At 36.1% G+C, this 12,512-nt stretch overlaps 1 protein-coding gene across 2 annotated transcripts in view; it reads right to left on the bottom strand.

The window, feature by feature from the left end:
- The window catches only part of SMG1 (SMG1, nonsense mediated mRNA decay associated PI3K related kinase), a 65,462-nt gene that overhangs the window by 30,604 nt on the left and 22,346 nt on the right, over positions 1-12,512 (bottom strand). For both annotated transcript variants that reach the window (XM_027683863.1, XM_027683864.1), the window contains 16 exons: positions 12,183-12,280; positions 10,523-10,696; positions 9,307-9,531; positions 8,540-8,641; positions 7,850-8,119; positions 7,158-7,288; positions 6,306-6,467; positions 5,710-5,828; positions 4,883-4,970; positions 4,699-4,800; positions 4,137-4,277; positions 3,641-3,840; positions 3,166-3,362; positions 2,316-2,483; positions 1,338-1,492; positions 114-259 (listed from right to left, as the gene is read on the bottom strand). In XM_027683863.1, coding sequence (XP_027539664.1) covers positions 114-259; positions 1,338-1,492; positions 2,316-2,483; positions 3,166-3,362; positions 3,641-3,840; positions 4,137-4,277; positions 4,699-4,800; positions 4,883-4,970; positions 5,710-5,828; positions 6,306-6,467; positions 7,158-7,288; positions 7,850-8,119; positions 8,540-8,641; positions 9,307-9,531; positions 10,523-10,696; positions 12,183-12,280 — 2,478 coding nt within the window. The remainder of the gene's footprint in view (positions 1-113; positions 260-1,337; positions 1,493-2,315; positions 2,484-3,165; positions 3,363-3,640; positions 3,841-4,136; positions 4,278-4,698; positions 4,801-4,882; positions 4,971-5,709; positions 5,829-6,305; positions 6,468-7,157; positions 7,289-7,849; positions 8,120-8,539; positions 8,642-9,306; positions 9,532-10,522; positions 10,697-12,182; positions 12,281-12,512) is intronic.

Raw genomic sequence — 12,512 nt, 5'->3', positions numbered from 1 at the left:
TTTTGGATTTCAGAGTCAGACATTACCACGGTTGTGTCATTGAACGTTCTCATTTTCTGTAGATACATTTACAAAACTGCATTTCTCTTAAAAAGCAAACAATAAATACTGACCATTCAAGGAATGCTTTGGGCTGGCATTATTCACACTGTTTGAATTGGCCAACTTCAGAACAGTCTTGTCAAAGCCTGTTATACAGCAATCCACTCCCGTCATGGAGCACAGGTGTTCCTGGTATTCCGCAGTTGCTTTTTCAAACCTTAAACAGTTTAATATTTTCGTCAGCATTTTCAAGAATCAGGTTAGGGAATTTTTTTTTTGTTAACATGATATTTTAAGCATTTCTTTACCCCAATACTCAAAAAGTTCACATGTCACCTTCAGCAAAAGACAGGGATTAACATAAGATACAAGCTTACTGGCTGAATTTTCCAGTTACAGCGTAAGATAAAAGCTTGTGCATTCAAGTTTTAAAGTGAACTTCAAGCCAAGTACAGGCAGAAGGAAATTAATTTATTTTATATTTGACTGTCACTCCTTTCACCTGAATGAGTAGAACTGAATACTGATTAAATACATATCATTTGCTAGAGGACTGTAGAACTGGCTCTAGGGCAACAATTCACACCTTAAACTTGACATTTCTGAGAAACTTCCCACCTATTACAAAACTGCATGTGATTTTAAGGAATCTTACAAAAAAGGGAAAAAGATAGTTATAAACTTAAAATCTTTGGGTTTGTTTGGGGACTTTCACATGGAAGGTAGATGACAGGTGTCTCTTTTTCATTTCATACAGAAGAAGTGATGCATTCCTTTAAGGAGATGAAAACACCAAAATGAAGGCACACCCTATCTGGAATGATGACCGACTTATTTGTATCTGTATCCAAAGATTCTACTGCAATAGACACAGAAGCCACCTTTTCAAAGCTGAAGCAAAACTGTAAAGCATGTCCCTCTCTTGGCAAACTGAGGCAGGTATTCAGATAACACACTGGTCAGAAACTTCACTAGAAAATATTTAAATTAATACTATTTTGCAATGGAAAATTAAATACAATATGAAAACAGCATTGCTGTGTAAGAAAAACTAAGAAAACAATTTAGGAACACAACTTATATTCAGATCCTGGTAATTTATTTAAAACTAACAGTTAAAATACCTAAAAGTGCTGGATGCATTAGGTATCTCTGAAAAGATACACTGACTTTAATTGACATGGAAATTAGATCAGCTGTCTTGACTCATCCCACAATTTAAGACTCAGAAATAGAACTATCCATACAAAAAAAAAGTCCCAGTTTGTAGCATCCAGTTATTAAAAAAAACTTACCGCCCTTCTGCTTGTTGAGCTACAGAATTGATCCAGGAGAGACTCTTCCCAACTACAGCAGAAGACCAGACAGCAATACCCTGAATAGCTTCAGGACAGTGAAGCTCACATAATGCTTCTACCAGCATCATAATTGTCACTTCCAATTCATTTCCCTAAAAGCAAACCAAAAGCATTATTTAACAAGACCCATATAAATTAAGAGCTATATACACACGTGGGTAAATACTTGAAAATGGTGAAGCAGTAATTCATTACAAGCACCTATAAGTGCTCCTCATAAACATCCACTGCACTGCTTTTGGAAAAGCAGGGGAGCTAAGGTGCCAGTATGTACTGTGAAACCACAGCTGGAATGCCAGCAGTTAGCAATCACTATGTGATGGTTTATACCTATGTGAGAATTCATAAAGCAGCATGAATGAAACAAGTATCTATCAATCCTTCTTTGATAAATATTTAAGCAAATTCAAGTCACATACTGAAGAAACTATCCATCCTTTTCAAGAAGGCTTTAACCACTTATCCTACCCCTGCACTTAACCTGCTAGTTACTTATAGGGGAAGGATACCCTCGTGACACAATCCCCTTCCTCCTCATACCCACAGATAAGCAAAGACAGTACACTACCATGAGCTTGGGAAGGCCTCATACTAATGCAGCACCAGTTTCATAAGGTTTAACCAGGACCTTCTACTTAAAAAAAGGCTCCATTCAATCTGTGAATTAACTATAGCACTCATTTCTGTGTAGTATTTAACCACACATGTACAGTATATCCTAATCTTCAACCAACCTACTGTATCCAACTTACAACCACAGAAGTCTGTCAATACAGAATTAAGAGTTAAAAATGTTAAATAACACATTCCTTTACATACCAGTTGGTTTAATAACAACTGATTGCCTCAGCTTAGTTCCTTTACAATACAACAGGAATATTTTTGCAGTATCTACAGAGTTTGAAAAGAGAGTACCTGAGAGATACTATTATTAGTTTTCATTTCTGTGAGTAAATCAAATCCATGCCTGACTGTCACAGCAGGTTGGCCAGCCAGCAATCCAACTCTCATGATGGAAAGTCTAATCCGTGTCAGCCAATCCTGGCACGTCTGACGATTGGTATAGAAGAATGTCCTGATAACCTTTAAAGACAGAAGAAAAGTTTCAAATCACCATTCTCCTGCACAAATCCAAAATAGTTACATTAAGTACTTTATAATAATCAAAGGCAGGAAGATTTCCTTTCTCCACCTGAGAAATGAAGAAATGGGTAAAATTCTGCATCTTTCATTTTATTAACGCAGATGGTCTGGAATCACGTGTAGCATCCAACTGTCCAGGCACACTGGCAAGCTAAAAGTCTTTAGATGAATTGACTATAAATTATATATCACTGTCATGTCGAAGTCTGGTAATTAAACAGCTTATTTCAACAGGGAAGAGTGTTTTGCAGTTAGAACTACACAAAGGGGCATGTTGCTTATAAATAATTACTACATTCCTCGGAAAGCAATTTAAAGCCTCAAATAACTGTGTTACTTTATAACAAAACTGCTGACAATCTACAAATAGGAGACTGCTACAAATCAGAGGTACTACAGACTTGATTGATTTGTACCCCTACGCAAACTGGTACTCCAGAAATATAGCCTGGTTTAACATGTTCTCCAGGAATAAGCCCAAGTCAAAGCCGGACTTTTTTAAGTCTCAAACTTTGTTCGAGAAGTTCTTCTGAAATTTAACAGTTAAGAAGTGAACAACCCTGAAAACACTGTTCACTCAGTAGACTGCTCTGAGTAACATCAGCACTGTAAACAGACATACCTTGGGTGGGGAGGTCAGGGCATTGGCACATCCTTCATATGCATTGTACATCAATTTTTCTAAGTTCTCCAAATACTGCAGAAGGAGAACAAGCCTAAGCTGGTTGCTGCTGTGTCCTTCATCATTGTCTGCAGTAGTCCACTGGTTGACATCTTGATCAGGGTTTAACGTATGGGCTGCAAGGTTCCTAATAATACCTACACATTTTACCAAAACATGGGGGGGAAAAGTTACCAGACAGTATTGTATTTAAACATGTCAAAGGATAGAAGCTAGTTCTGAAAATCTGTCAAAACAGTATCTATCTAAATTAATCTAATCTATCAAAATTAACAGTAATTAACAGTAAGTAACATCTTTAAAATCTGTAATCACTGAAAAATAAAGCCATTGTGGTTCTTGCCTTGAACATGAAGACCTTAGGTTCACAACCCTATAAAAATCCCATTAAAATAATCTGGTTTTTTCACTTTACCTTCAATTGTTTGAAATGTATCTTGGGCTCTACCCAGAGGAGTTCGTAACTTCGAAAGAACAGTGAACTGAGCTGCTTCCCAAACAGCCCATTGCCAGAGCACAGCATCAGTCTTCAACAGGTTCCGAGGGATGGTTGGCTGATCTCTCTTATCTAGTCTTTGACAGCTGTAGAACAACCTTTCTAACCAATTATCCTTCCTGAAAGAAAACATCACTACATTAACACAAGTTCACGTGGTAACAAGTTTATACCACACACACTTCATCACCCTATTGCTCTCAAATCTCTCACAAAATTATTTTAAATCAACAATGTACACAAGCAAATATGCCAAAAGGTGTGTATTTAAGATATTTATAAATATCCCAAAAAAGGTTGAAAGTAAAGCAATGTAATTTGTAAAGATAATTACAAATTCTAAACTAAACATAACTCAGAACTGTTTACTATAAACTCAATATTCATGGATTTCAGTTCTACAAGAAGTTCTTACCCAGTTCGGTGGAGGTTTCCATACAAAATAAAACTAATGACATCAGAGAAATCCTGTGGGTGGAATGTATTACTCGGAGATTTGCTCATATGACTTCTTATAGCCAAAGAAATTTCTTGTATTTCTGTGTGGGTACGGTTACTGTGGGAAGAGTATAGAACCCAGGCTATAATGTACCAAAAATGTTGTGCAAAACACTTACACAGACACACATATATGCAATGACTGGAAATAAGAATATGCTTTGGTATTAAGGCAAGGTGCCTTCAGAGTTCAGGTCTTCAGGTCAAACTGTAGGACATAGTATTGCTGAAGCTCTGAATAACATGGACCTTACAAGTATTCATATTTGCTTCAAGAAGTGATACATAGCTTATCAAATTTGCTAATTACTTTGCTACTATCTACTGTTCTTAAACCTCTAAAAAAGCAAGACACTTCACATTTTTTGATTTTAAATTAAGAGAGCATGATGACACTGCACTGGCATTATCTTTCATAAGTGTCACTGGAGAAAGAAACTAAACCATTCTTTATATTGAAGCTCATTTGAAAAACCTACCTCAACACAACATCTAAAGGAATTGACTTCAGAAGTTTTCCAAAAGCTTGTCTTACACGAGCACCGCTATGGACGAGTTGAACACGACACACATCAACACACCTGCAACAGCAAGAAGGAAGAAGGTGGTAAGATCTCCACTGACAGCATAAATCAAGTAACATACAGAATTCTGTGCAAGTACCTTTGTAAAAGGTCATCTGGAAGGGAGGAAGACAGGGCATGGAGGCTACTACATGCTTGAAGACAAATGTTTACATCTTCCAGAAGTGCTGAATTAAGGAGTTGAAAAGAAAAAAAGTTATTCTTGCTGGAATTAGATAACTCCTGCATTACTCTGGTTGTGGCACAGCATCTAATGACATTTCTTCAGCACAGCCAGTAAAAGGAGACACAGGCTTTAAGCAATAGTTTTCATTTCATTTACTGGTTTTACTATTAACAAGTAGGTGCTTAGTAAGAAAAAAAGTCACTTGTGCTACCAGTTTCAGTAACAACTTACAGGCCTGTTTTAACTGCTGACAGATAAATCCTTCTATGATCTCCGCACCTTGGCATTATAGATATTTTTTTCCTCATTGAAATACATTAATGTAAAGTTAGTAACTCCTGGCCTTGGGAATTTACTGCTCATGCTAGTATTATGCTACTAAAAGCATTTGTTCCCGTATTTTTGTTTACAGGTTTTGAAATCTGAAACACCATGTGACATTATGGAACAGTTCTAGTGTTTTTGATAAAGTAATAAATTTTGATTGGAAAATTGGTCTACCAAAAATGTCACTGATGTATCAAATCTTACTTGTAAGAAAATTAATTGTTATGTAAGTCATAGGCAGAGATCCACTTGATAAAAATCATAAAGAGAGAGTGTAAGCTTTTGCACAATACAAACTTGGAGCACCTCCAAAGTAAATGAAACAAGTACAGTTGCAGCTATCAGCAGGATAAGGCCACCCATGTACTTAATTTTTGAAATGTAAAAGTAAGTAGAAATATGCATTATCTTACTGTTTGCTAAAAGTCCTTTACAAAACTTATGGAAAGATGGGAGAGAAAATAACGGTGCATATGTTTCTGACTTCTTCATCAGAAGAGCCACTTCCAAAGCCCAGGTCGTAAGTAGTTTCCTTCAAAAAACAAGAGTATTATTCACTCTACACAGTTACAGAAAGGTACTTTCCAATATAAATTCAAACTACTTCATGTTACAGATCAGTATTATAACGTAATTCATTTTTTAAACAAGACGTTTCATAACTTGAAACATGTCCCCAGCTTTCACAGCATTTTGGTAACACAGGGTGGCAACTATTGTGAAAGGACACTTTCAGTGAGCAAACCCTTTCTTTCAATAAAGTTTGATAGCTCTGCTTTTACTGTATAGATCTTAGGATGCTTTAAACTCTTCTAGCTTTCATGTATAAAAACGAGCAGCTACTTTTTCCATGGGTATTTAATTATTACAGTTTTAAAAACCCTAAATATTTGACTGCTTAAATTTACCCCAAGTTTTACAGATAAAAATTATCCTGGTTTCTGAATTAAGGCATTCTACCGGGAAATAAAAAAAATACCTCCCGATTCATAAGAAAATGTTAAGTTACCTGGTATCTTGAGTAAGGTTATCCTTCTTAAGCAGTAGCCCCAAAAGGTTTAGTATGATTGAGAAATGTTTTTTTGTTGCTGTGGTTACAGTACTAATAACTGCTCCGTCAAACAGAGAGGGAGAGGAAGAACTGAGGCTACTGGATATGAAATGGTCATGTCTGAAAAGGCAAGAAAAAGCAAAAAATATAAAAACACCCCAAGACCAGGGATACTTCCTTGAAGTTTACAGGAGGGAGGAAAAACAACAACAACAAACAGCAGAATTTCAATTTACACCCTCACAGTAACCACACTGTCAAAACCCAAGTGTTTTGATCCCTAGCCTAAAAGAACAAAGCTACAATTTTACATCAGTCCATGCAGCCCAGTAACCTGTTTTCAAGTGTCTGGTATTCAATGCTTGGTGAAAAAACATCAATACATGCACAGAATAACAGTTAAACTAGTATATTCCATTACTTTGACAACATTTTGTACTAATAAGGTCTGAAACATATTTACATCTGCTGTTTATATCTTATTAACTATCCTGGATCTCTCAGTAAGAAAAATCATAAATAAATATTACTTCCTTAGTTACTTTCAGAAGAGTTCTCCCTCAGTTATCTCTATTCAAACACAAGATTTCCAATCTACCTTTGAATAAAAGGCCAACTTTAAGCCATGGAATGCTTTCCTGGCTGAGATACAGCTTCCCTGCAATTAATGAAAGTACAAACTGATCAGGGAAGTCTGGGCAATAGTTTGTAATTGAAGCTTATTTAAATTCATCCCTTCAACAACATATTCCTTTCAGATAAGTCCATCCTAGTGGTCTTAAAACACTGATGAGTTATTAAACTTCATACCTGGAACAGTGGGAATACAATGTATAGAGCACTGCATACTGGACAGCAGGGAAGTGAACTGCTATGTCACCATGAACAATCATCAGATTTTTACTCAGCAGTGCAAACACAGTCGGTGAAAGGGCCCACATCTAGAAAACAATTGCAACATAAGCAAAGAAACATAATTAATAGGAGCTATTTTTAAATGTAGTTTCCATACCATTAATTATGTTTTGCTTTTTCCCATGGGAAATAATTTAACTCTATTATTTTCTAACCTTAATTGTAACTATTTTCTTTCCCCTTTTTAAACAGTCTGTTAAAAGCAGTTCATGTTTTTATTTGGAAAGATCTGGAAAAAGTGTTTTCACATGGCTGATATACTACCAAAGGACACACTACCTGCTTTTATCTGTCTTGATTTTCAAAAGCAATTACTATGATAATCTTAGAATCGATCCATTAATAACCTTGTAAGATGCTCTTCCCTAGAAACTGCTTTCTCTTATTCACCAACTAGAGATACAATCCACCGATTACGTTTCACTTAAGTTCTAATATTGGAAGTTTTTCTATAACAAATTAGAAGACAAATATGATCATTTTAATTATTTGTATGTGCCCTACTGGTGTAACACAATAGGGTATATTTTGAGTAATAAAGTACTTTTTACACTTATTGCTCAACTGTCTGTAGAGTTTTTACTCACCCCAATTAATGAGTTTTTAGCATTTCCAATAGTACTTAGAGCACTGAGGTCAAATATAACAACAAACTTGGCATTATCCACATTGGATATAAGCTTCTTGAAAGAGTCATGCTGGATTTCAGAACAGGCCTCAGGAAGGTGTAAACTATGAAGAAGACTATTTAGAGCACAGGTCATTTCTCCTAGAATCAACCTGTAAGCAGTCTCCAAAACAGGAATGTTCTTCAGGCTCAATACAGCTTGGTATACAGCAAGGGCTGCTGCAACAACCTTGGAAATAAAATTAGAAAAAAAATCATAAAATATATTGATCAGCAACACAGAATTTAAAATTACTCTTCCTTAATAACCTGGTCTGGTGCACATACCTATTTTCAGCTTTCTGTAATTAAGTACCTCTTGCTTAGAGCATCTATTAATTATTTTCTTGATCATCCACCTAACACACTGAGTATCAAAGCCAGGTCAGCTAAGGATTTCTCTATCAGGAATGATGGCAAACTTACCCATTCTTTATCAAATCTAAAAGCTAAAACCAAGAACTAGTTATATCTGCCTTTTGAGAAGTTTCACAGATACACAGTTAGATTAAAAAATATATTTAAGATGAACAAAGTTTTACAGCTTAACATATTCTAGGAAATTCATGAAGGCTGTTGTAATATATCCGTAGAAGTCACTTCCTCTTACCTCTTTCTCTTTATGATAACGAAGAACAAGTAGTTTAGACTCTGGTATAAATAATTTCTCTACAAATGATGATGGTAGTTTTGTATTTATTTGTTCAACAATCTGGGGATAAAAAACAAAATTATAAATATCTTCGATAATATAATAAAAAATTATGTAAAGATTCATTAAAATACTGTTTTTCTAGTTTGTATACACTACATCTAGGAAAAAAGTTTCCCAGTAGGAAATTTTCAGTTATTTTCAGGCTTTAACAGCACAGTTGAGAGATGTGTGTCATTAATTTACATCAATGTAAGATTTAAGAGTTTGCAGCCTACACATTAAGTGCTGTTTTGAAGAAGTCTGACTTTCCAAGTCATGGCATAATTAGATAAACAGAACATATTAAGCACTACGATTCTGAAATCATTCAGGTGGTGTTAACAACTGCAAAGGCCAGAGAACTGCACTGTCCAATAGTCAAGCCAGATACGAGAAGAAAAACAAGAGAAAAACCATCCAAAACAACAGCAAAAAACCAACCCCACCAGAAAACATGAATACTCAGGCTAAAATTAAATGCCACTTCATCAACAAGCCAAATGCCTAAACAACCCAGCAGCACAAGCTATACAGAAAAACAGCATTTATAAGAGGAACTTCTTGCTTATGATCGGGAAGAGTTGAAAATATTTATCTAATACACACCCAAAAAAAAGGACGGTAGCTTAGAAGACAATGTTTTTCAATGCAAAACCCCCACAATAATAAAAATATGTACAAACCAGTGTCAACAGATTCAGGACTGAAATGACATAATCAGTGCCACAAGTCTGACAATTTTCCATTTGATCTAATCCATATGTGATGACCATGTCACAGTGTATGGTCATACTTGGATCCAGGCTGCCAAGTAAAACCCCAACACACTCATTGGCAGCTGTAAGTACTGCTTCAGAAAAGAATACTTGGTTTGCTGCAGTCACACATCTCATTACTCTGTACAGAACCTGGAAAATTAAAACCATAACTGAATTAAACTCCATTAAAAAGATATGCTATTTAATTGTATTCACATCCTTTTGATATCCTGTCCCACCACCTGCTCTGCAGTTTGGTCAATTCTATTCTGAATAATGCACGACAGCATTACACTTCAGAAGTGTAAGAAAAAACAAAATTTTCAATTGCTTGGTTTCCAATTCAGCTGAAGACCTAGGAGACCTAAATTCATTATTCACAATTCTGCTCAGTTCCAACAGAACTCCTCTTGTAAAAGAGACTAGTTTGAATTTTCTTGAGACAGACTAGTTTCGTCACGAGAATCCTCTAGATTAAGACAGAAGTTACATAAGTGTTTTGTCTTTAACTGGGAAATCCATACACTTATTTATCCAAGAAGTTGTGTCCCTCACAAAATTCTGCAAGGGCATAAATTCCAGCTGTGCAGCTCACACAGCAACAAGATTTTGACTACAGGTATTTTTATCTATCTCCCCCTCCCTGTTACAGAACTATAGCGGCTGCTTAGCATATTATATAATATTTATTATGAGTTCACACCATCCTGTACTGTAGAACAAGAGGAGATTGCTATCAGATTTGAGAGATACAATTTCAGTATGAATAAACCCCTCACATTTTATAAAATCAAACTCACAATTTGAATTCAAGTTTTTACAGCATCATAGTTATCTGAATAAATGGCAACATGGTTTGAAAGACAGACAACAAGCATAAACCTAGCCATATGAAGTTAAAAAGCCTAAAAAAGTTCATTTCTGTTATGTGATTCCCATGTGCCATTATCACAATCTATACTTTATTATTTAATAAAATTATTGTAGCATATTTGAGAAAACAGATTTACTCAAAGCTGAGAATATGCATATTCATGTAAAATCCGTAAAACCTAAATAAACCCAACAATGAATAGCATCATTATATAGTGATAAATCATGTCAGCAACAAAGAAATACAGAGAAAAACTTGAGTTCTTACATCAGTTACATAAGCTTCTGTAATTGGTGGTCCTCTAATGGGGCTGAAGCGCTCCCCAATGCTCCTCACCACGGTACTGAACACCCGAAGAAGTGCAGCCAGTTTGGGCAGTGACACTGAGGGAGGAGGAATATCCTCATCTACTGATTCCCCAGAAGCCACATGGCTGAGGTCCTACAGCACACAAGTTTTATGGATCAGTGCACATCATTAACTGTTACACATGGATAAAAGATCAAAATATGAGATTGAAAATATTGTTTTCCAGACATTAAACTGTGCTATCTGATTATGGATGTATTTCTCCAATACCTCAACTACACATATATACACAGGTGAGATATAAGCACACAATGACCATGAAGTCACAGAGCAGTGGTGAGATGCTGCTCGTTACCTTAGCCACTGAAACAGAGTACTCTGACTACATCTTATGAATTAAACCAGAGGCTCATGGAGTTCCTGGTCCCTGGAACATGATTATCCCTATTGCTGCACTGTTACAACGGTTGTCTGCCCACTTTTACCACTCTTCCAAAAAATTCCCATCCACAAACTGGAGTTGATGTTTGACTGGCCACTCCCATCACACTGTTTACGTGCAGCGAGGTTGATCTGGAGACTAAGAGTTTACTAACAGACCACTTCATGCCAGCTGGCACCAGTGCCTGGGAACATTCCCAGAAGTGCTGATCTCATTAGTATAGATGTAACCTCAGTCTATCCCACTGTGAGATAAAGACACACTAGCTGGAACCACCTCCCCCATGACTTAAGTTAACACATGTTATCTTAAAACTCTTCCGTGACTAAGAATACACACATTGACCAGTTCAGCAGACAAGTTGATAAGCAGTGACTTCCTGCACTGCTCTGTGAATCCTGACCTGCGAAGCTGCACCATCAGAAGCCCTGGGGTACATGTAAGTATACTGATCAAATTACTGATTCTGATTGGATTCTGCTCAAAGTACAATTTTACCTATGGAATCTGCATGTTAATATATACGATATAGAATAATCTAGCTACAGGCACACATACACCCTAACAGGCAACATTCCCCCCAAAACCCAAAACTCTTCCTCTAATGACATTATCAGATAAACTCTATGCCCTGTTAACTAAGCAAAGGTTACAAACTCAAAACAAAGTATGTGAAATAAATGTAATTCAGTTTTCCATCAGTCCCTGCTACATTATTTCCTGCACAATATAATCTGTTACTTTATTTTTAAAAAGACAGGTTTATCATTAGTCTACAGAAACATTAAGATTCTCTCTCTCCCCTCAAGAGTTACTACATCTGAAAAAACTCTGAAGTTGGACAATTAAAGAAAACACCAAGGAAAGACCATGTCTTCACTGCAGCTCTTTAAATATGAAGACATTCCTGTTTGGTCAATGGTTTTTATTTTTATTACAACATGATTCTCAATCAACAATGGCTGAAAGTCTGGCTATGATACCACTTAAGTAGTTCACGAGGATTTGTGCAGAATGGTCTTTGTACATGCATTTAGTATGCTCCATAATTTGGTCCTCTTTTCTCCAGGAAAACCATGTAATTTTATTTTCTACAAAAGTAATACCACCACAAGAACCACAGCTGTGGAAAACCGTAACAGTTAACTCTGGTATATACCATAAAGTCCTGTTTACCTCAGCATAAGCTTCCATATCTTCCAAAAACTGACCCAACAGTGTGGTAGAAAAAGTAAGATCAGCCACCCAAAAGGGCTCCAAGCTCTGCAGCCATCCTGTATAAAAATACCAGGCCAATTAATACAGGGGAACATTAAATTCTAGTTGCATATTGCTGAGGGTAAAGTTGCTCAGGTAAAAGAAGGTTATCTGCATGAAAATTTTAACATAGCTTGTTTTTAAAATAAATATAAATGGTATTTCCCTCTTTTGTCCTTCTGAAAAATTAATTTTATGGTTCAGTCCTGCCCCACAGCAGTTAAACGTTACAGATAGAATCTAGGACCA

This window comes from Neopelma chrysocephalum, unplaced genomic scaffold (genome assembly GCF_003984885.1).
Source record: "Neopelma chrysocephalum unplaced genomic scaffold, ASM398488v2 Primary Assembly neopelma1_65, whole genome shotgun sequence".
NCBI classification, from domain to species: domain Eukaryota; kingdom Metazoa; phylum Chordata; class Aves; order Passeriformes; family Pipridae; genus Neopelma; species Neopelma chrysocephalum.
This window is presented reverse-complemented; position numbering and strand designations above follow the sequence as displayed.